Source organism: Peromyscus californicus, unplaced genomic scaffold (genome assembly GCF_007827085.1).
Source record: "Peromyscus californicus insignis strain IS unplaced genomic scaffold, ASM782708v3 Scaffold_18__1_contigs__length_77618521, whole genome shotgun sequence".
NCBI classification, from domain to species: Eukaryota; Metazoa; Chordata; class Mammalia; order Rodentia; family Cricetidae; genus Peromyscus; species Peromyscus californicus.
The window spans coordinates 51,756,379-51,781,527 of NW_026294480.1; the positions used below are offsets into that span (position 1 = coordinate 51,756,379).

General features: G+C 43.2%; 1 protein-coding gene across 17 annotated transcripts in view; it reads right to left on the reverse strand.

The window, feature by feature from the left end:
- The window catches only part of Mast4 (microtubule associated serine/threonine kinase family member 4), a 590,473-nt gene that overhangs the window by 59,535 nt on the left and 505,789 nt on the right, over positions 1 to 25,149 (reverse strand). For all 17 annotated transcript variants that reach the window (XM_052743383.1, XM_052743380.1, XM_052743379.1 and 14 more), the window contains 5 exons: positions 18,730 to 18,799; positions 12,440 to 12,518; positions 6,368 to 6,525; positions 4,354 to 4,429; positions 2,248 to 2,457 (listed from right to left, as the gene is read on the reverse strand). In XM_052743383.1, coding sequence (XP_052599343.1) covers positions 2,248 to 2,457; positions 4,354 to 4,429; positions 6,368 to 6,525; positions 12,440 to 12,518; positions 18,730 to 18,799 — 593 coding nt within the window. The remainder of the gene's footprint in view (positions 1 to 2,247; positions 2,458 to 4,353; positions 4,430 to 6,367; positions 6,526 to 12,439; positions 12,519 to 18,729; positions 18,800 to 25,149) is intronic.

The window sequence follows — 25,149 nt, forward strand, 5'->3', positions numbered from 1 at the left end:
GAGAAGATCCTTGAAATGCTAAGGTTTATTTTTAATTGCCAGGAAACAATCTGCCATGTCTGCCATACATCAACAAAGATAGAGGGGAGATTTTCATATAAGTAACTCTGGGTACCAAATCTACCTCCTTCGGGAACTGCCTAGAAGAAGTGAAAAAACACAGGACTGAGGTGGTCCTGATGATGCTGGCCTGGGTGACCCTATAATGGACTGAACCTCTGACACTGTAAGCCACCACCTCAATGAAATGTTTTACTTTATAAGAGTTGTTGTCATGGTGACTCTTCACAGCAGTACACACCTTAACCAGGACAGAGGCAAAGCCCTCAAGATTCACAGCTCCAGTTAAGAAGGTGCTAAGTCTACCTGAGGTATGTCGGGGTTACCCAGCACTGCTCTGAAGGCTACCCAAGTACAAAGCCATCCGCGAGGCAGACAGACACAGGAATCTCAAGTTTGACCACAAGCTGCTGCTCTGAGACATGCATTGAAAGCCACTAAAGCCCAAAGGACTGCCGTTCTTTGAGACAGACAACAAGATCACCAGCAGTGGGAAGAGAAGCAGGGGGTCACAACGAGATTGGAGAAAACTCGCTCACAGAAAACGTGAGCTGGAAAGGAAATCCTTGTAAGAAACAGGGAAGAAATGGATGGAGAGGGACAAAGATCAAAGTCACACAGTTAAGGGACAGAAACAGAGGAGTGTAGGCACTGCAGTAAAATGAGCCTGCTCCAGGAAACTGAAAATGGACTCCATCGGCAGGTCGTCGGTGAGTATCATGGGATGTGTTCAAAAGCCACTCACGGGACAAAATATTTGGGAACCTCTACATGTTGTATACCATTGTAGGTATGAAAAAAAATGCATGGCTTTGCAGAGTCCTTGTGTTGCAGATGAAGTACGGTCTACGAACAAGGGCCGGGCCATGCACTACTCTGAGTGCCTCAGTGCGTAAGGGTGTGGTGGGCTGAGCGCAACCAAGCCTTAGCACGTTTTCCCAGCATGGCCATTGCCAGGCACGTTCCTTTCCACTTTCACTGGTAGCAGAACTGGTCTATGTCAAATGGTAAATTAGTAACCACCAAACCCACAAGCTGTACGCACGCCCTCCCTGACAATCTAAGGAGCACCGCCTTACTAGTGGTGTGTGAGAAATGGGAGCCATGGAGAAAATGCTGTCGGGAGGCTTGGATGAGAAAGGGAAGGGAGATGGCAGCTGCCAGCCAGAGAGGCACCTTCTTATCCTGCCAGAACTCAGCCATGTAGGGGAAAGGACAGATGGATTTCTTAAAAGTACGATGTTAGTATTTTCCTCCAGTTTAGGAGGATTAGTTACATATTCATTCAGAGGGGGAAAAACCCACCATGATTACATTTACAGGGATATAATTTATGCCCTATGAGACACATAAACACTATAAATCCACATATAGGTTAAATAGGTTTCCCACGTAGGCTGCGGCCAATCAATTTTAGTCAGAAGAGCTGTATTATACACTAATTCTATTCTACCATACACATTCCCTTCCCGTCCTAGGTGTTATCAGGAGCCAGGCATGAGAGTGTTAGACAGATGGGATCCTGTGTTTCTCTGTCATTTTGGAAATTGGATATTTTGTTAGAAGAAGAACTGATACTCAGGAAAATAGAAGTTGCCATTTACTATCCAATACCACAAGCAGGTTAATTAATAGGACACACAGCCTAGTAAAAGCCAGCCATTTTCCATTTAGTTTTTTCAGATATTAAAATTAGATAGCTCCATCAAGTAACATACATACACTCGGGCAATTTATAATTTTATAGGTAAAGTTGGGGCGGGGGGGGAGGGCGGGGAGTCACTGCTTAAAAATCCTTCACAATCCACTTATCCTAGAGTCGTAGATAATTGGGTCCCAAGGTCCCTGTAAAGGTGATTACATTAACTTTCTATTACTACACATAATGGCCAGAACCAACTCATCACAAGTAGCAATCGGTTTAGGTTTGCTTGCACACTTGATGTGTGTGCCTGTGTGTGTGTGTGTATGTGTGTGTGTGTGTGTCTGTGTGTGTGTGTGTGTGTGTGTGTGTGTGTGTGTGTGTGTGTCCTCCTCCCCCTTCCCACCCTGCACACCCTCCTGGAATGGGAACTCCATCATTTAGCTAACTACTTAGAAGCAAATGGTTTCACAAGAAAATATTTTGCCAAGAGAAACGCAGAACAAGTCAGAAGGAAAACTATGTGCACGGCACCTTGCTCTTACCTCCTGTAGTAACTTATCTAACTTGTGCTGTAGTTCAAGGAAGTATCGCGACGTGATGAGACCCTGGCGGGATTTATCTAAACAGTCGCGAGCCAGCTCAATGATCTGATGGTGAGTGAAGCTAAGCACGCCATCTGCCAGGGGGAGCACGTTGTCGGGGGAGTAGCTGGTGATGATTTCCCTTAGACGGTCTTCCATCTGAGCCGTAGCCTGTTGGGAGGAGACACACACACAGAGGTGTAACACAAGGCGACATACGCAGACCATGCACAGAGCACTCTTTCCTTTCCCAGACCTCTAGGAGTCATTAAATAGAATCCTGAGAACTACATTTGATAGAAGCCTCATTTGGGGGCTGAGGTATAGCTCACTGGTACAGCACTTGGCTAGCATGAATGAGACCCTGTACCCAATTTCTAACAACAACAACAACAACACACACACACACACACACACACACACACACACGAAAAAAGAAACTTCACTTCGGCATGATATGATCATGGTGCACACATGTCATTATGTATTAGTTTCAGTTCACTGATTCAACAACACCAAGCATGAGTGTAAATGTTGGCTGTTGGTGTTCATGCTGCCTCTCTGAACCTGTCAGCCACTGACAGATGCAGCACTCTGGCGAGGACAATGATACTACAGGAAAGTGTGTACACGTGGGGCGGGAGAGAGAGAAAATTCCTGCGCCTTCCACTAGGACTCTAACACTGCTCTAGAAGACAAAGAGAACGGGAGATGGAGAAGGGAGAGATACCATCCACTGTGTAGAATGTAGATTATTAACATTTGAGGTATCAAATGAAAAGGTGTGTTTCTGGCCCTTTTCTGATGGCTCATGGAATGTAAGCCACCCATGTAAACTTAAAATAACTCTAAGGGTGTTTGTGGAGGGCTATGCTCATAGGCTCCTTCAGATGGGTTATCAAAAATATGAAGTATTTCTTTAGTTGTTATTCAAAACTCAGGATTATGCCAGAGTGCCTCAGTATGAGCCAAAAGTTTGTTTTCTTGGCAAGGTTTCAGTGTGCCAGAAGTATACACATAGCAACTTTCTCCCTAACTGCAAACACTGTACCCTTAGCGCATGGCCAAGGGGATACCCCTTACAAAACAGATCTACAATTTCCTTGCCAACCTTCATTTTCCTCCCTGTGATTGCCTACTGGCTAATCAATATTCCTGGTTTACAGGAGCTACATAGGCAGGGAGATTCCCTCTTCCCCCTGCTCTCCTCTCAACATTGAACCTCATTAACTAGGCAGAGTCAATATCTGCTTTCCTGGTGGGCAAGCGACATGTGATAAATAGGTAAAACAGTGCTAATCAATGCCATCAATGTTAGGTTCATTACAAATAATAAGTACTCTGCTCCTTGTTTATGAACCCTCAGATCTCCCTTTGTTCTCATGCTTCTAGTAACAAAAGCAGTGGCGATGGTCCAAATGCTGTGGCGAGGTGGCCTCTGCCCCGTTATGTAGAGCCACGTGGGTGAGAAGGCATGGAACTGAGGTGAGTGAAGGGGTCCCTCAGAGAAGTGCTACTGGTAAGCAAGGGGCTTGGCAACAAGCCTCCACACACTGCACTCTGGCTTAATTCTATAATTCCTTTTACCAGTTGAGCCATAGAACACGCCAGCCTATCTCTACTTCTACGGTAATAGGTTTAGCATGGGAGATGGGAAAACAAAAGGACGTTTCAAAAGGAAAACAGTGTTCAGGACACAGAGAGCTATGGCTTCTGAGAGAAAAAAAACATGTGCTCTTGACAATCTCGAAGTAGATGAGGAACATGAGTCCAAAGAGTGGAAAGGATGTAGGGCCTCTGAAGGCAGAGCCTCTTCCAGGACTGGCCAAGGCCCCTGCTGTGGGTACACACTGGCAACATTCATCACACGGAGTGCTGTGTTCTCAGCAGGTATTCGAGTCACATTTGTTTATTGTTTTCTCTTCCTCTAAGGAGGCTGTGGTGCTGTTTAATTCCAGTCATTCCTGGGCTGGACCCTCACTTGTGTAACAAAAACCACCTTACAGAGACTAAGCCTATGTGGCCCAATCACTGAGATGCCAGGCATCTTCAATTCCATCCATTTACCTTTGGGAACCTTTCTTTGTAGACATGGTTCATCATAATTATTTCATGGTCACAGCAGGCGGGGGAACGTCCAGGGCTGCAAGCAAAGCAAATTACCCTTTTAAACCTGCCGCAGCATGAGATGAACATAAGCCTTTTATTTATAAAAACAGTCAGTTGCATCAGAAGGTACTATGCAACCCTCATATGAAGAGTAGCCGTCTCAGATAATAAATTACAAGATCAGTCATTAGCACACACATATACATACATCCCTGAAAACACACAGACCCCACGAATAGGATTCAGACACAGGCTCAAGGAGTGCAATGTCACAGAAGAATCACAGTCCCGGTACTCAGTCAGAAGATGGCCTTGCCGTGGGATTGTGTCAGACACATGGCATGAGCTTGTGTAGTTGGGGCAACCAGTCAATGAATTGCCAAACAAAGTATCGAACAAAATGGGGTGGCTACTAACGACCACATCCGAGACCCATTTAACAGTGCAATTTCACACTTCCATCATACACCTGCGCTCTGCCACAGACCACCAGAGAGGCGGGGGGGGGGGGGGGGGGGGGGGGGGGGGCGCTTCCGTGGCACAGGTGTTGTGGTGAAATCCATTTTCTACTCTAACAGATATTTATTTGGGATGCTCAGGTAGGCATTACATACAATAAGAAAACAGAAGCACACAACTGCTGTGTTCTGTATGTTTGCCGCTTTGTGTCCTTTCTGGCAAGAGGGTTGCACAGTTTGGGGGCACCTATATTCTTGGATAGATATAGATTAGGCTAGATGCCCTGGGCACTTCTTCAAGAACATGAAAAGTGAAACCCCTGCAATACACTACGGTGGCTCTTAGATAGAATGCCAAAATTTTGTTTTGTTTTATTCTAGATCTCAAAATAATTTCACATATCCCGCCATTATCCAGTGTGGGTTACTTTGGTACTAGTTTATGATACTATATGAAGAGGAAAGATACAGAGGGAAACCCCTTCTTAGTAAACCTCCATGCTGAACTAAGTACCTAGCAAGCTATTTTTTTTAAACAATAAAACTTTAACAGATTAACATATATCAATTCTGGCCCATCAAGATTTCATGTTGTTGACAAGGAGACCCAATGCCCGATTCCATCTTCTAAGAAAGACCTGTTGTTGCCTAGCTGCTGGGTGTGCCATCAGCAGAAGTCTAGAGCTGGCTATCTCTCTCTGAGGACAGCCTCAGCTGTAGGAAGGAACTCCCCAGGGTGACAGGGCCTCCCAGGATGCTGCTATAACAAGGCCAATGACTGGAAAGCTGGAGCAAGGATACAAATGGAGGGCCACTTCGTCTACAGGGATCCCAGCCCAAGGTGGGCTTAAGCTGATGGGTCTGTACCATACTGTGACTTCTCCTTCTGCCCAGGCCTGCTTCCCCGCTTTCCTTCCACCAGTGAGAATTCCCACAGCACTTTCATAAATATCCTGAACAGGCCTCCTGGTTGGAGATACTACCACCTGGAGACATAACTGTGAAACTTATAATTCAAAGCAAGGCAGGAAACCAGCCCTATTCAATACTCAGAGGACTGCATTTGACAAGCACAAAACTCAGAAACCACCAAGTCCTAAGAATGTGTTCATCATCCTGGAGAAAGTAAGACTTAGATGGGAATACAGAATAAGAAGACTTAAGATGGGTTTTATAATATAGAATCTGGAGAAAATATCTTTCCGTCTATTCTCTCCTCCCTTTTCAACAAACTTCTCCCACTTCAGATGATAATATGCACTGCTCTTTGCACCAACATTAGTTGACCTTAAACTTTCCATGGCTAGACTTTTTTTTTTTAATAGATAGTTCCTAAGGCTTTTGCAGCAATTAGCAGATTGTGAAAACTTCTATGGTAATTAATGTCACCTAGCGATGGAATATCACACTTGTGTTTGTGACAATTCACAAATCAGTGAACACACATACAAACTGGAGAAATGGTTAAAAACAAACAAGTCCAGTAAATACCAGTTTGGGCCAGGTCTACCCACCTGAGACTTCGGGAGCGGGGTCGCATGGGCGTGTTCCTGCAGCGGTTCTCAGTGGCGATGCTTTCGGTGGTGCAAAAATGTTTGGACAGGAAGTGTAGTTCATCTGGTGTTGGCTGGTATGGCAACTGGTGCAGCTTCTCCTGGGAGGAACAGGATGACTGAAAGAAATCGAAATCAAGTTAGGAGACTACCTCTAGAAAAAATTCTGGAGATGAGTCGGAGCGTCAACACTGGGCAATGCTACCATTTTACGGTGGTTCCATGACAGCAACTATAACCTAGAGGCACCAAGTGACTTCTCTTTGAGAGTTCAACATGCCTTCTAGATGTCCCCCATCTGCTTGCAGCTTTCCAACGACAGTTTCCTTTCTGGGTAAAAAAAAAACAAACCTGTGAGATGGACAAGAGCCAGCAAAAGCCTAGGGAAGGAGGCAAACCCTGGAGTGAGACGGCCATGATGGATTAGCTCTTGCTGAAGAGAGTCCTGCTCCTGTTCCCAGCCAACACTCTGACTTGTAAGTAAATAACATGATTATATGCTGTGAGACCATAAGTAAGGTAATAAACCCCCCCCCTCAACAAATGCACGCTGTTCTCTGATGCAAATGCCCCCCGGGTGTGCTGTGAGCACAAGGGAAGGACAGGGAACTGGAGGGAAGGACAGAGAAGTGGACATTATTCAGAGTGATACCACTTTTTTATTTGGATCTGGAGTATTTCTTTTCTTTACTGATTTGGGGTGGGTGGGTGGTTATGGGGGTGAAAATGTCCCTTCTCTAATGAACAGCTTAGGCAGTCCTGAAGCTTTTACCCCTTGCTGTAGATTCACTCCTTAAAAAACCATCCCTCGCCGGGCGGTGGTGGCGCACGCCTTTAATCCCAGCACTCGGGAGGCAGAGCCAGGCGGATCTCTGTGAGTTCGAGGCCAGCCTGGACTACCGAGTGAGTTCCAGGAAAGGCGCAAAGCTACACAGAGAGACCCTGTCTCGAAAAACCAAAAAAAAAAAAAAAAAAAAAAAAAAAAAAAAAAAACCATCCCTCGACATCTGGAATGGGTTAGAGAAGGCAAGCAGCTAAAAACAAGGGATTTTTATTTTTATTTATTTAATTTATTTACTTTGGTCTTTCGAGACAGGGTTTCTCTGTGTAGCTTTGCGCCTTTCCTGGAACTCACTCTGTAGCCCAGGCTGGCCTCGAACTCACAGAGATCCGCCTGCCTCTGCCTCCCAAGTGCTGGGATTAAAGGCGTGCTCCACCACCTCCCAGCAACAAGTGATTTTTAAACAACCTAACTTTGGGTTATAATAATAATCTAACAATCTAGAATAAGCACATTTTTTTGAAAGCTACTAGTTATTTGAAAATGTCAGTTCAAGCTAAGTTTAAAAACAAACACAGAAACAAAAATAAAAAAACTGTCCTTACAAGGGAACAGCCTTCGTAAACACCCAAGCACTGTAGTGCAGTGGCCTTGGAAATTAATGGCCAGAGCTGGAAATATCCCTACACCTTGAAATTATAAAATGCCTTGCTAAGTACACAGTAAGATAGACAAGGGATTTTTATAATGTAATGAGATTATTTTATAAACCATAAAAATGAGAACACTAGAAAGAATTATGAGATAAACCAAAGCTATATTCGGGGTAAACAGGCACTCCTAAAATACTTCCACTATGAAAAAAGGAAATAAAACACATGAACTAAATCAATTCAGAAAATCTGGCAAAAGAATCATAAACATCGAGCAGGAGAGAAGAAGAGGTGGTAACAGCAAAGATAAATTAGCAAATGGAAAAATGGGAGAAATGTATACAGAGGGCTGAGGACACAGCTCAATGGTAGAATACTCATTTCACTTACCCCAGGCCCCACACCTGATCTCTAGCACAGGAAAAGCCCAAACCCAACACAAACACACATACACACACACACACACCCCTTATCTGTCTCTTCATAGGTAAATCCACGTCCATACTTATTTCTGTCTACAAACCCATTTTATATGTAAGTTTACAGCAATCACTTTGGGTGGCAAAGTACCATCTGAGCTGAGAGAGGATTATGTAGACTATTCAGTCCACTTAGTGTGAATGGTGACTTGGGTTGCTACGGAAATAATAATATCCTGGATTATGACTTGCTGCTTCTGTGGCTGACGGGCTACTGTGTATGGGACATCGATCATACTGTCTTTCTACGGGACAGTGATCATACTGTCTTTCTAAAAGTGAAAGTTGATTTTCAAATGCAAGGTTTCTGTGAGAGATGAAGGATGGTACCTACATGGGACTAATACCAAAAACCTCAGAGAAGGGGCCTTGGAGGAGTTGCCAGGGCACTAGTGGGATCCTCAGGAACAAGGGCCATCCCCGCAGCCTCACTTCTGTGAGCGTGCGTGTGCGTGTGCGTGTGTGTGTGTGTGTGTGTGTGTGTGTGTGTGTGTGTGTGTGTGAGAGAGAGTGTGTGTGTGTTTCAGGCAGTCTCTTGCTGAAGCCAGCTCTTGCTAGGCTGGCTTCCCTGGTTTCGAGTGATCCTCCTGCCTCAGCCTCGGAAGCAGCTGGAACTACAAATGAGCAGCACCACATCTGGCTCTCATGTGCATACTGCAAAGATACCTCTGTTGAGCAAAGCCTCCTTGGCTCAGCACTTTGAGAAGAATTTCAAGACAATATGGGAGTTTTCCAATATACTCAGTCTCATTACTTCCTATTCCTCCAAGTGTGGGGGTAGTGTGTCTCATTATCTCACTAGCTTGCATATGACTTTTGACCACACCATAAATCAAATCCACTCTCAAAGAATGAATATTTACACTAAAAACTGCTGCTCCTTCTCCAAGCAATTAGACTTCAAAAACATTTTCTACATAATGATATCATTCAAACATCTCATCTCTCAAGATAATCATGTTGCAAAGGATAGTCCTTATATGCATGCATAAGTTCCTACATGTTATTATTAAAAGTAATATGATTTAACAGCCATACCTCATATTTATGGGTATTTAAATTCTTATTTCCATTCCTTCCCTCATTGGAAAATAATTTATCTGGTGAGAAATATGTGGAGGAATATCTCCCCACTACTGCAATTCCTTATTGCTTATTTCAAAATTAAAAATTACGATGTGAATATTACCTTACAGAAGTTCCACAAACTAATTCTCACTGCAAAATTTCACACTAAAAGGACTGATAATACTAAATGTTCTCTGTGAGAACAGACTAACTGTATATGACAAAATCTGTCCAATTTTGGATCATAACATTTTTAACACTTGGCAATTTTGAAGTCTCTATAATAGCCAAAAGATATAATAACATTTACATTTCAACATGAGTGGGTCTGGAGCTAACACCACAATTATTTGTGAACTTTTAAATTGTGTTTGAAAAGGCTTCTAGCTTTATCTGTATATAACCAATATTTTTTTCTTTTTTAAAAAGTACATTTTAGAGCTGGGCAGTGGTGGCGCATGCCTTTAATCCCCACGCTCGGGAGGCAGAGGCACGTGGATCTCTGTGAGTTCAAGGCCAGCCTGGGCTACAGAGTGAGTTCCAGGAAAGGCGCAAAGCTACACAGAGAAACCCTGTCTCGAAAAACCAGGGGGAAAAAAGGACATTTTTGATTGTCTAAATGACTGATAATAGTTAATGAGAATTTTACAAGTGATTCAGATTAGGAGTAGGAAAGCAGAAACTCTTGGGTCGCCGGGCAACACAATTGTGCCTGATATTTGAAGGACAAGGACAGAAACCTAAACAGAAGCTTTGCAGCTTTCCATTGTCCATTCTATAAATGGACAAAGAGAAGAGCTGGCTGACCTATGCAACAGTGTGCACAGTCCAGACCCAACAGTCCCTGCTTTTGGCAAAAAGAGAAATTATGGAAACTAAAATTTCATTTTGAAGGGAAGAAATGGGAATTTGAGACCTATAATTGCCTACCACCTCCATCAATGCATAAATCATAAATGTGTAAGAGAAAGCTATTAGAAATGCTGTGTGTGTGTGTGTGTGTGTGTGTGTGTAAATGGTCTCAGGGTTTCTTTTAGATATGTTAACTTTAGAGACATTCATTAGTCGTCATGTAGCTCACCCACAAAGCTAAAGAAATGCCACTCACATGGCCTAAAAAGAACCATGACATTAGGGTCTAGACCACTTGTTATATTTGCATGGATAAAATAAAGGGGTGGGAAAACAGCCCCTCAAATATTTTCTCTGCTTTAGATTTCTGATCCATAAAACGAGGGGAAAAAAACAGCAGCAATATCCCGGACTATATTGCCAGCATGCAATGAGCCCAAACGCTTTAGGGAGCCAGACCAGTGCCTATTTTTATAACACTTATAAAAACATCATTAAAAAAATTATTTAGATCCAATGGTCTGATTCAATGTACTCTCACCCTTTCCTCATTCACTTTAAGAAAATGATATGCGATTATTAGAAAAAGAAGGTGCATCTTGTGCTCTCCCATTTTTCATGCAGAAGAGAGATCTGTCACCTGAACTGTCATTAACACTGACTGAAGGCAATGCAAGGCGATAAGGTTGAAAATAAAGGAACCTACAGGCAAAAACCATGAAGTTTAGCTTTTATTATTAAGTGATTATAATTTAATAAAAGCTAAAACTTAATGGGAATGTGGATAAGGAAGTCACAGAGCAAAGAATCAGCACTCTGTTTACTCGTGGCCTGGTTATAATTAAAGGCACCCAAGGGTCTAGAGAGAGACAGCACTTAAAACATTTCAAATTGCTCTTGTGGAGTCGGTTTTATCATGCATTTTTGTAGTATGATCCCACATTTTCACATCTGAAATAGCCAGTGATGGCTGCTGCCATAATAGTCAAGCCAAACCTCACTGGTACTTAGTAACAATTTTATCCACTGATAACACCCAGGATTTTACTGATCTAAAGCTGGTGTGCCACGGAACCTACTCAGAACTGTTAGGGGTGTGCTCCAAAAAAATGATCCAAATGGACAGGAAACTCACCTAGCACAACCAAGTGAGAAAGAAGACAGGAAAATAAATGACCTATCTGCAGTGCCCTACTCTAAAGAGATGGACAGTGAGCACAACAGATGTTAACAATTTTGGTTTTAGAGGTGCCCCAGAAATCCCACGCTACACTCGGGCTCCTGGAAACACAAATGTAGGGCAGGGGGGACACTCGTTAGTTCATCTAACGAGTTTTAGTTTCTCATAATTTGAGCATTGGTCAGCCGTGGTGTCCCTAGCACGATGCTGTGGGTGGAGTTCCCAAACAACAAGCTGGGGGTTTTGACAAAATGAGGCAGGAACTGAATCAGAAATGCTTTTATAGATGCAGGTCCACAGTTTGAGCTGGTGGATACAGGGCGTTCAGAACACCTTATTAGGCATTCATAGACTTCTGTGTGACCTCCTGGGCCTTTCTAAATGACCACCTGGTTCCCAAAGCCCTGCAGTTACAGACACTCTCTTAACTCAAGCTAGAAATGCTTGTATCTCATCTACTGAACAGTATCCAGTAATTGCAAGGCCTGGGTTTGAAATGTCGTTGTTTCAGGCGAGAGTCTCCTATTTCTCTACCCTTTTCAATGGGTTTACTAAGTTCTTTACCTGCCTTTTTAAGAGTGGTTAGGGCACGGATGAATCAATGACTTTGTGTGTGGGAGGGTGGAGGGACATCCTGTGAAGGACTGAGAAAACAAAACAAGCTTCCGTCTAAAGCATACATAAGAAGATCAAGTCCATCTAAGTTTAATGGCATCTTCAGCACGAACACAACTGGCATGGGATGAAAGCAATAAATTGTGTTGTTTCCCCTAAACTACACCAAATGGCATTAAAATGAAGGCTCTCTCGCCCCTCCAAACTTGTCATCCTGGGCCTTGAGCAATGTATGCCCCATAGTTGGGAAGCTTATAGCAACAGTGTGCCCTGTTTACATGTGTTAGCCCATCATTTGACACACAGCTTATATAGAGAGGCAGGAATGTGAAGCACTCGGAGAAAAGCACAGCCTGCAGATCAGGTCTGTGGTTTTGAGACGAAAAGAAAAAACCAGGCACTTACAGAGACCGTGGAGCTTGGTGTATTTGTCCCATAGCCTGAGGAGGGGAGAGAAGCCAGAGACCAGCGGCGTCCGTCCGTCCTGTAGGACAGAGAGAGTTAGCTCAGTGAGGCACAGTGGAGTACTGATACCAGGGAACCCCGGAGAACCCCAGGGCACTAGGGTATCTTTAATCAAACAAAGGACATAAACATAGTCTATGAGGATGTGGGGATGCTTGGCCAGGGCTAGGGTAAACAAACATTATACAGCAGGTTGCCTTTTTATTTAAATGGAATCAATACACCCAAACAAGTAGAAAGTGAATGGGTGGATCCATAGTATTGATCTCTCACTAATACACTTTGACAAAATGAATACCAGGGATAATTGCAGTGGTCACACTCAGCAGATTCAATGCAATGCAAGCAGACACAGGGGAGGGGACATGTTCTATGAAGGAACTGACAATCGGCCAATCATCTTCACGAGGGAACGGACTCCATCAGGGTGCAAGACCCTGGGCCAGGCGCAGGGCCTCCAGCAGACTTTGCACCTCTTACTTCTAAGGGTATAGCTTTCCTTCTGGTAAACAGGGGTGGAGGGAGCCCTGGGCTCCTGGTTACTTCACACTTTTAAGTGGCAAATAACTTTACCATCAGAAAGCTTGAAGCTCAGGTTTTGGAAACTTACTGCTTTCTGACATGACCTGGCTTCATAAAGTGTTGGAGCAAAGGCCACCTGCAGAGTGTCTGAGCATGTAGCAGACTCTGGCAAGTCACCCGAAGGGCTGGAGGAAAAATTCTCTACTCCTAATGGAAACTAACCCTAAGAGCAAAGTCTCCTGCTCCAGTCTCAGAGACCAAACTATCAGGCTCCTTAAAGAGAATGGCTTTCCTCCTTGAATGGTGACTAAATGGTGGCTTTTTGAGTTGGTTGTAGGTATGAGTCAGGGTCACCACAGGGGTCTAAAATGAATTGATGTAGTAGTTATTAGTGGCAATACTGCTGGTAGGGTAAGGGGCTGCCATACAGCAAATTTTCAGGGATTTCTGTTATTCTAGAACTTTATTCAAAATTTCAAGTAAGATCATACTGTATCATAAACTATCAGAAAAACAAATACATGCAAATTTTCCAAGGGGCAAAACAGGAAAAACATTTTGTTAAAAAGCAACACTACTCCATTCTTAGATACAGGATCATATAGAGATGTTCTGTAATTCACAATTTTGTTGATTTACCAATCGAAAGACAACAGTTTAGACAAAGTCTGACATAGACACATTCACAGGAAGTTGAAGTCAGGGAATTCCATAGCATCAGACTTGAGTTTGAGAAATCTCAATTAGATGCTGAAATGGAAAACTGCCACTGTAGCTTCATAGTCAACAGAAAGTCTTATAGGCTACCATGGATGCTACCTCCAGTAAATGCAAATGGTCCACAGAAACAAGATGGCGGTCGAGCGAACACATCACAGAGTGACTACAATACTAAGATTTCAGTGAAGTTTACCTGTCATTTCTGTGGCCATGATTGGAGTACAATTGAATCAAGTATTTAAAAAAGAAGAAGAAGAAGCAAAATGAGATGTTTATAAATAGTACTGGAGAAAGCAAACTGGGGAGATTAAAACATATATTTATTTAAGAATACTTTTATACAAATGAAAATGTTGAATATTTCTGAGGAAAATAATTATAGTATGTACATAAAAGATACAACCACCAGTTAAATGGGACATAGGCAGATTTTATATTCAGCTATCTATTAAAATCTTTAAAAACCAATAACTGGATTTTATATTTTAACCACTTTTAATTTAAGAGAGAAAAGGATATGATTTTAAAAGAATTATTCAGTCCATTTAATAGCAATTATCAGAAACTAGTCTCTGGAAAGAATGAGGGACAAAATTCCCCCCACCATGGTTTTGTTTTGTGATTCATTAACTCCCCTTTCCCTCAGGTATCCACAGACATATTTCAGATGGATGAGCAGTTCCAAGAGGAGACATGTTCTTATTAGTTCTGAAGCATAAACTACATTTGCTTAGTCCAGAAAACACACAACTAGGAAGATGTTTAAACAAGAATGTGCTCAGTTCTTGGTACAGCCACGGACCAGAAATAATTCATGTCTCATAAAGTTCCCCCAAGTTGCCTGTGTCTGTTTACTCAAATGGAGCAAAAGGACCATTGCATTTTCATTGCCATGACAACCGCACACCAGAAGTTACTATATATGCTATATGCAGTACTGGGGGAGAAAGTGCCCCCTTTCCAAGGAAGCTATCACACAGGCACAATTTAGACCTGACTAACAATGCTGGCTTTTCTGTTCAGTAGTTCCCAATGAAGCAACATCCAAAGACAACATCCTCATCTTCCCAAATCAACAAGGCTCTTTTGAAAAGAATCTTTTCTTAGTGGGTGGAAATCTCAGTGTTACATCAAGTGAAAGAAGAGAGGAAAACATCTGATGAGAACACAGGACACAAGAGACTGGGGTGTGTGTGGTGGTGAGGGGTCAACTCACAAACATTTAGATTCAGGTAGTGCACAATAAAGAGTGGATTGCTCGGATACCAGCCCGACAATTTAACTGTGTAAAGAGAAAATATGTTAGTATGTTTAGTAATTATAGTCATCTGGGGCAATACACTAGTCTAGATAATGTTGGGTCAAATTAAACTCCACAATCACCAACTAAAATATGCTCCAGAAAGAATTCTAAGACTAACAGGAGGTCACCCTAGTGAGTCACTGGTCTTCAAAGGTCTGAAGACCTGAAGTCAGAGGCAAACTTTTTCTACTAATTTGCTTGTAGAAATATGTTCTGAGGTTTATGCAGGTAAAGAAGAACTGGGCAACTAGGAGACTATGAAGACACAGACTGAAGGGAACCACATTGCTAGTGAAAGCAAAGGCAATTTATAATGTGCCAATGCCCCAGTTCTTCATCAAACAGATGATATTATTACCTCCATCTTATATTCAACAAGAATGTTAAGCAATCCACAGCTAGACAGGTCCTAGATTCTATGGACTGAGAATCCTTCCTCCATGGTTCTTTGGACCAGAAACATTTTAGGTTTAGAATTTTTGATTTTTTTCTTTTAAGATATTTCCAAATTGGGTGGACATCCTTAATCCTAACCCTGAGGCTTTTCTAAGCATCCCATTGCTACTCAGAACATTTCAATAAGTTTCTCATTAAGTTTCAGATCCAGAGACCAATGAGATGGCTTAGTAAACAGAAGCACTTGCCATGCAAACCTGAACACCTAAGTATGATCCCTAGAAGCCACACATGCTGTGGCACACTCGTAAGTGAACATGTGTATACACACACACACACACACACACACACACACACACACAGAGAGAGAGAGAGAGAGAGAGAGAGAGAGAGAGAGAGAGAGAGACAGAGAGAGACAGAGAGAGACAGAGAGAGACAGAGAGAGACAGAGAGATGGAGACAGAGACAGAGACAAAGACAAAGACAGAGGCAGAGATATACAGAGAGAGAGAGTGAGAGAAACAGACAATAAAATTAAATTTAAGGGTTTTGGATTTGGGGATATTTTGGATCTTGGATTTTCAGATTAGGTTTTACATATACTATTATTAACAGTATGAGCCAGGCGGTGGTGGCACAGACCTTCAATCCCAGCACTCGGGAGGCAGAGGTAGGAGGATCTCTGTGAGTTCAAGGCCAGCCTGGGCTACAGAGCAAGTTCCAGGGCAATCAGGGATACACGGAGACACCCTGTCTTGAACAAAACAGATATGTTTGTGCGTGTATGTGTATGTGTGTGTGTGTGTGTGTAATATTTCCTTTTTCCAAATAAAACGCAATACTATGATGATTACTTATCTCTTTCATGTTAAAAACTGCCTTGATAGGTTTACTCTTGGCTCTGTATCCTAAAGCAACAGTGTGTGTCATCCTACTTTACAGTCTCTAATTGAACTATTATGTTACCAGGGCTGTAACAGGAAGAAGGTTGAACCAGTAAGGTCAGAGAGGATTAGAAAGCCTACCCTTTGTGTCTTCACCCCAGAATGATTTCAAGGACAGGGCCACATATCCTCTACGGGGCTAAATTATAAAGCAATGAATGTGAGAATCTCAAACCGGTGTTACTTCTTAAAGGTCAGTGACACCCAGCCAGTGGGAGGCAATGGAGACCCCAGGCAGAAGGTCCAAGTCTCCTGAGTGAAAACTGTCTCTCAACAGCAGGAGTGGGCAGACGTTAGGTCTGAATTCTCATGATGACCACAGGCCCTGTTTACCTGAATAAAAGTGGAAGACAGCGATCACTCATATCCTAATCGAAATTAATACTTTTTGAAGAGTGTGGAAGGAGTCCCAGCTGGTAGATCATGCGACACGAACTGGAGGTCTCCAGTGGTAATCTCCTGTCACGGTTTATGGTGCATTTGTCAAAAATTAACATGCTTGGGGTGTGTGTGTGCATTTTTTTTTAATAGCACAGAAGCCAGATTCATCTGTCCTTCGGTCTCCCACTTAATTATTAGATGCTCTTCATTTTTATAAATCTGGCAGGATTAAGAGACTGTGGCTTCTGTCATGTTTTAATACACACTGCAGTGAGATTTGCATTTACTTACTGCTCGGGGTAATTGGATGCACCCACCCTCCATTTTAGAGTACAGAGGGCACTTGTTTATTGACTTCATAGCGTTCTTCTCCACTTGCAATAGTGAACCATCATGAATTAACAGTCACTGGGCAGATAGACTTTTGAGGGTCGGTTAGCTTTTGCATTTCTCTTGTAGTATAATAGGTAAAAGAAAATCTTAATTAAAAACAAAAAAAGTTGGATCTTAAAGAAGATCCAGGTGTGGGTCCCAGCAAGCTCCTTGAGATGGTGTCTTAATCATTCTTGTACCCTCTCCACAGTGGGATTCACAGGGGCCTTGAACATATGATGGGAAATGACTATGGTAATGAAAGAACAAACATTTCTTCTTGTGTTGGGACCTGGAGTAGAATCTTAATCATACAGAATTCTGAAAACGCTGCTGGAATCTTAATTATAACAGAGAGTTCGGAAAATCTTTTTCTTAGGATTTCAGAATATAAAATGTATCACATGCTGACAAGTGTGCACACTGCTCATTAGTAATGTCTAGAAGAACAAACACATTTTAAAAGATATACCTATATGATGTATAATAATATAAATACTATTTGAATTCACTTTAGGGTATAATTAAGTCTCTGAGAAATTCGTACAAATAAATGGGACATCCAGACCATAAACTAAATTTATTCTGAATATTTGGAGACCTGAAGGGGCATTTTGCATTCTCTTTCCTGTGTGGAGGAGGCAAGACACACATGTGAAGGGGTGAAGGGAAAGTGAAGACAGGATGTCTGACCGAGAGAAACACTGCTTCAGAATCCAGAAGAGATGCCTGAGGCCGCAGCAGGGGGACCAGTCTCGGAAAGCTTGTTTTTTAGATACTTCTAAGTAAGAACATTTCCTCTTAACTCAGTTCCCCAAGAGCAGAGGCATAGCTCTTGAACATTTGCTCCCTAATTCTAAATACAATATTAATGGGAAAAGAGTGCTGAGCGTGGTGGTGCACACCTTTAATCCCCACACCACTCGGGAAGCAGAAGCAAGTGGATCTCTGAGTTTGAGGCCAGCCTGGTCTACAGAGCAAGTTCCAGGATAGCCAGGGCTACACAGAGAAACCCTGTCTTAACTCCCCCCACCAAAAAAAAAAAAAAAGAAAAGAACACAGAAAACCTCCTAACGATCCAAGCATTGCTTTAACCAAGATCTGTCATTTAATTTAATTGCTGGTTAATGCTCCCAAATTCATATCTTGTAATCAGAGTCTCATTTTTACAAAATGTACAACATAGGATAACAACAAAAGCTTGTACCAGGACATAGATAAATAGAGCCTGTATAGCAACAACTCAAGAATTCCAGTAAAAATCTGTTAAGGCTGAATCGTGCACAAGGCATGCTCTCCAGATGGAAGAAAACACAGAAAAGCATCTCCACATCTTCACTGGGGCTCACATTTAGCAAAGGCCCAAGAGGTACCCTCCAACTGTAACACACGGCAGAAGTCTTCAAGACAACTGTTAAAGCAGGTATGTTCTATCTAACAAGGTCCTTTGGTTGGAGAAGGTTTTATGTGAGAATGAAAAGGATCCCCCAAGACAGAACCTTGGAAGAGTCGTAGGGACGAGTGTTGGGGGGGGGTGTAGAAAGGGGATTCCCTGGGAACCACTTTATTGCCCACTCATGTGCAGGCCTTACCTCCGCGCAAATGAGAAATGGGCTGAGGCACTGGGGGAGAAATTCCTTGGACTGTCTTGAGGGCTATTTCCTGTGGAGAGAAAAGGAGAAATGAACAACCTCATTTTGTTTTTGTACCATTATCCACATCCAGAATCTTCTCAGTAATCAGCTTCTTTACAGTTCTACAAAATGTCATTTCCTCTAATAATGTTTTAGCTTTGCCTCCAGCAGGGATCTGGGAAGCAGGAGAGGTGGGGTGGGGTTGGGGGTGGGGGTGAGACGGCACTGAGTTCCAGTACAGCTTTCCAAGTGGGCAAGACATAGGAATACATCCATTCAGCACTCTCACCAACCCCCAGCCCTCTGAATCTTTAATAACCTAAGCATTTCAGTCTGTAGAATAATGAGTGCATATATGTTTTGTATTGTGCCTTCAGATGCTAACACTTGGATGGTGAGCTCATGCTTTTATTAGAGGTGCTTTTTATTTAGGGGAGGCAGCCTCAAGTATGGAAAACAAAAAAGTCTTGAAAATAAAGGGCTTGGATTCCAAAGTATACATTTAAATGATGGTTGTGTCAAAACTAGTCATAAAATAGGAGGGAGAATCCAGCCATCTGGACCTCTGTCTAAAATGCCCCAGACTCTATTTTAGCATTGCTGGAAGAAGCTGGCAGGATTACCCCTTGTCAATATTTTCTTCAGCAATCTCTGTCTCTCTAAGCAGCTGGAATGTGACTGGCCAGGCGGACACTAAAAGCCCTGGCCACAAGGAGATGGCAGCACTTGTCTCTCAAGTCCTCCACAGGCTAAGAAGAGCACTGATTGCTCACTGGAAGGAGGGCAGCACCCCTGGGGCTTGTTACTTTCTCCATTAGCCGGCTCAACCTGCTGCTGATCATTGACAAAGCTTGGCAGGCAGCTGGCGGGGGCAAGTTCAGGACACTCCAGACCATGCTGCTTCCCCCTGCATGTTTAATTAGATGCCCAGCATTGTCTGAGGACCACTTGGGAATGGAGCTGGTTTCTGTAAGGAGGTGAGAAAAGCCTGCAAAGTAGCTCTATGGTTTCCTGAAAAGTGGAAAAATAGATCAGGGAGAGACACCCTTCATCCCCCAACAGCAAAGCCATGGCCACATCACTGGCTCCTCAGTGACGAGTGACCACTGTTAGCCAGCTGTAAGGAATACCGACTTCCACTTTCAAGTCACACCCAGCTGGAAAGGTAAACAATTTGTTATTAGTGTGCTAAAAGAACAGCGGAACACCTCAAGGAGGCAGGTTTAGTGTTACCTTGAGGACTTCTTTGACTGGCTACATCTCCACTGAAATTTTTCAATTAACTTAAGGTTGCAAATTTTATAGTGTTGTCTTCAACAGATGCTATTAACTTTATGACAGCACAATCAAAGCCATTCAACGGGGGAAGCGCTGAGAAGCCATTTCTTTATAGAGAGCCAAGCAAGGAGCGGTTCCCCTGCCACAGGGAAATTTATCATGTCTTTGCATCTGCTGTTCCCGGGGGCCCCTGGAGGAATGGATTTTGCTTTTGCTGTCCAGTAATCCAGGATTCATTTTGTCTGTTTATCTACACAGCAAATGAACTTATTTTGATTTCTCTCAACAGCATTCATGTTCCCACTCTAATTTAGCCTGTGTATCACTCTCCGCATTCTGTAAAAGAGCTCAATAACTTCAAGATGGCTAAAAGCCCTTGCCTCCTAAGGGGGATAATCTAATGCTTGGAATCATTGTATAGGGGTTATTTTTCTCTGCTTTTTTTTTTTTTGAAGTTTGGGGACTATATTCATGTTGCTTGTGTACCATGGAGAACAAACTACCAGTAAATTATTAGTTGTAACAAAAACAATTGCTTACTTGAAGCCAAGACATTCTGACAACAATTCTTTCTGACTCATTCACAAGAATAAAATAAGACCAATCCCTAGCCTGTCTTCTCTGTGCAGGAAACACTAAAGCTGGGGGTCCAAACGTGGTGAGCGAAAACAAAGAACCCATTTTTACAAAACGGGGAAGGGGTAAGATCTGAGGAATGAACTTAAAACGACTGACCCCTAGGAAGCCAGTTACCATTTTATGAAACATTTTATAGCACATGGTGATCTTCCAGCCTGAGGACAAACAGAGACAGACAGACAGACACAGAAGGCGGAGTAAACCTGCCCTTCAAAGAAATCAAAGCTGCCAATAGCAAAGCTCCCACTAACCAGCCCTAGACTTGGCCTCACATCCGAGGCTGCCTTTCCAGGTATGACTGAAACTTCATTTTCTTTCCTCACCTTTCACTGCCATAAACCCAAAGCCTGGGTTCTTTTTACCTTCAACCTCAAGGGCCATCTGCGTTATCTTCCTAATTCTGCAGCTCTATTTTCTTAATGTGGGCTGAGAAGCCGAACTGAAATGTATGTAACATTCATAGAAGTCATGGGTCACGTAAGAACTAGACTGTCCGGAGTGGGGTTGTCAGGCATTTCTGTCAATGTGTGAGCATCACAGAGTGAAACGTCAACAAACGAAGGCGACGGGAACATCAGTAAGGGGTGTAATGTTTTACCCCCGCTGTACACAGAATCCATCCACGTCTGACGACACTGACAAGGTTTGCTGGGGGGAGATGGGGGTTGTGTAGAAAGAAGTGGGATGCTGCTGCAACTGTACTATCACCAAAGTTCTATAAAGTGCCATAGGATATCAAGAGGACAGGGACTCGAGTGCAGGGCAGTTCAGCAAGCTTCAGGGAAGACGGTAGATGGGGACTTCAGAGAACCAGAAACAACTCAGTCAGAAACGCTGTACACATTAAAGCAGTCCCAGAGACAAGCTCTCTAGGTGAAGAAAATACAGAGAGGTACAGCCTATGCCCTTTGAACTATATTTATTGGTATTAGGTAGTGGGAGGCTTTAGAGGTGCTTGGATGGACCAAAGGAGACGGAGCTAGACCAGCACATACAAGGTCAAGAGAAAGAATTTCTGCAGGCAAATTAAGAGTGATTGGTGATGTGTTAGAAACAAGCCCGGAAAAAGAGAGAATACAGAGAGTGACTGATGTCGCCACTGTGGATAGATCAGTGGGATGACACGGCAGAATAACCCACTAATAGAGAATCTTGAGAGGTAGGTACAGTTCTGGCACTAACATAGGAAAAAGTAAATAAGCACTGTATAGATGTATATGTCCTGTACTGAACAAAATTTCAATTTTCCTTGGGGAGAAAGGATAAGATTCGCATATTAGAGTTACAGAAGTCAATCGTGAAAGGTTTTACTTTTATTTGAAATAAAAACGGACTTCTTTTTGGTCTCCCAAGATTTAGCAATACTATTTTGTTAGACAGTGCCCTCGATGCTGCAGATTTGGGGTAGACGGGTTAGAATTCACGCCATCTATGCTCTAGGAAGTCCTCTCCGCTGAACACGTGAATGGCGCTGGCTGTGAAGAGAGAGAAGGATGGATTGAAACTGGAGTCCTACACATGACCTTCACTCCTCGCAGTCGGCTCTCTGAATTCATCCACCCATCTGCAAAGCAATACCTGAGAGACTCCCGAACAGACAGTAGTGCCAGTTAATTCTCTGCCCATATGTGCAGCCCTCGCTTGTAACTCATATCCTGCTGCTCCGGGGATTTGCCGGCTCTTGGATGTTTGAGTGCTCGGACACTTTACGGACTGCCAGTATCCCCGCTGATGCCCTGACCGGATGAAGTAAAGCCTTAGCAGTGGTCAGGCATTGGGTAGGTAATTAACACCAAGATCCCCCAAAGGCAGAGAGGCACAGCTAGGATGCGTGCAGTGTGTCGGAGCCATGCTTTACCTAACGGCACTACACAGGGTGCCTCATTTTAGAGGCAGTTATTGTGAAGAAAGCGATTTCCAGATTAATTAAATTGTTTGATTGCTTTGTAATTAGGCTGGAGAAGTCCTGTGTCTTCACCACAGAGAAGCAAGCTGCAAATCTTTTTAAAAGGCATATGCTTTACCCACTATAGATTATTAATGTGCTTTTAATAGCTATCCGTTCACAAAATGACAGTTTCTGATGCCTCAATTTTCTATAGGAACAGAGGGAATCCAAGAATTAATGACCACTGCCATTTGAAACTCCTGGTGGATCAAAGAGTAAGCCCCCCATTTGAATCCTCAATTCTCATTACTTGATGATCCCCTTAAATGAGCTGTGACGTTTCGCGCCATAACAGTCAGTGTGGTGTTTTCTGAAGGCTTCAAGGGCCCTCTGCAACACATGGCCACTGCTTCACAACCTTAAGGACAGATTGCACAGAACCAAATCTAGGACCTCCTTGCAAGACGAATGCCAGCACAGTGGGCATTGGTAAAATTTACACAGGAACCTCCGACAGAACAAGGCATGTGAGATCATAGTTCGAGTTGCCAGCAAACTTTGAGTGGATCCCACTGGACTGAAACAGGTGATGTGCAAAGGAAAGTCAGAGATCTTCCTGTCACTTAGACACCTGTCTCCGAAATTGGCTCTTCTCCAGATATAATTGTGGGATATTAATTAAACCTGGGCAGCTGTTTAGGCCCTAAATAACCAAGGACTCTCTTTGATTAGCTGACAGTGGTGGTGTCTCTGGCCAAACTGTACGGTGCTCACTGCAGGCCAGTGAATAAAGGACACCGATATACTTGGGTGTTCAACTCAAGAGCAGATTACTCACAATGCATTAAGGTTTTCTTATAATGTGGGCTTTCTCTGCCTAAGCCCAACATAGCCAGAACCTCTGCCCACTGCTTGACTAAGTCAGGCAAGAAACGTTTATTTATCTTCTACTTCACGGAAGGGAAGGATATGATAAAGATGTTTCTAGCTTTTCTGTGGCCTGCAAGCAGGCTGGGGCAAGAGCAGGGAGCTCTGTCAGGAAGCTGTTAGGATAGATAAGGGAAAGACAATAGTTTGGATGTTGCAAAGTGGGATTCAATAGAGCTGGGACGGGAGCAATCAAGAATGGCTTGTTTCACATCTGACCACGGACCAGCGCCTCAGTCATCATCAGAAGCTGCTTCTTGCACGAGATGGGAACTAACGCGAGACCTACAATTAGACAATGTGCAGAGACTGAGAGACTTTGGAGCGCTCGGACCTCAATGGGATGACTCCATCAAATCCCTCCCCTCAAGGCTCAGGGATCTATGTGGGAAAGCAAGGGGAGAGATTTTAAAAGCCAGAGGCAACAGGTAACTCTAAGCAAACAGTTTCTTCCAGACATAACTGATGCACATACAAACTCAAAAGACTGTGGCAGCGTGCACAAGGCTGGCACTGGTGCAAGCCAGACAGGGTCCCAGCACTGAGAGTGGGAAGTGGACACGAGTTCCCACCACTAATCAAGAAGCACCTGCAACTAATACTTGCTGGCAAAAAAAAAAAAAAAAAAAAAAATCACTTCTCTGTAGTGGGTAGCCATTCCAGGTTTGACCTGGAAGTTCCAACCCCCATTGAGGCTTCAGTGACTGTCACGCCTACAAGGCAGGGCTGAGAGGGGACGCTAAAGACCTGAGATCCGGATGCGCGGGCTCTCTTGGTTCCTAGACCCTGGACGCTGGAGGTAGATCGAGCAGAGTTCTCCAGAGAACACCGCCAGACTGCGCTACACCTTTCCCAGACCCTGTTACCTATCCCTTCACTTGTAAGTTACCCCCACAGAATAAACTTCCTTTTTAACTACGTGGAGTGGCCTTAATAATTTCACCAATACTTCTCTCCAACGGAGTCTCAGTGGTTATACTAACCACAGGGCAGGCCCATGCCTAGGAGTAGCTGACCAACACAAAATGAACTTGATAATATTTTTGTAGACTTTTTGCTTTGTTTGGACAATTTCTGTCTCATTGATTGACCTACAGAGGCAATACTTCAGATACCTGAAAATTCATTTAAATGCGCTCGTATTCATATGCACGCAACTATAGACCACAGTTCTCAATGGTAACATTGCTTTTAAAGCTAACAATAGCTTTAGTGTCACCTAAATGTTTAATAACAATGTTAGCGTTTTCTTATTACACCCGAGAACCAATAACTTTTCTCCATTTCAGGTTACTTAATGCCTAATGACTTAATGTCTCCGATTTGTTTTCAGACACTCAAACCGGTTGACAGAAAAGGTATCTAGAAAAGAAAACTTTCATAGGGTAAACTATTACCTATTCAGGCAATAGCTGTAGTCATGTCTACTGAAGGGAGCACAATGATTTGCATATTCTACTCCACCTCTGTCTTCTTCTCACGCATTTACAGTCCTAAGGGCCGATGATAAGGTCTGGATAAATACACACATGCACCGAGGGTATGCTTTGAATTCTCAGTACCTAACATAGTGAACTTGAAAAACATTGCTTTCGTTTTCAAATTCAGTTAGTTTCAAGTTCTTATTGTGCACAGTGCACTGAGCT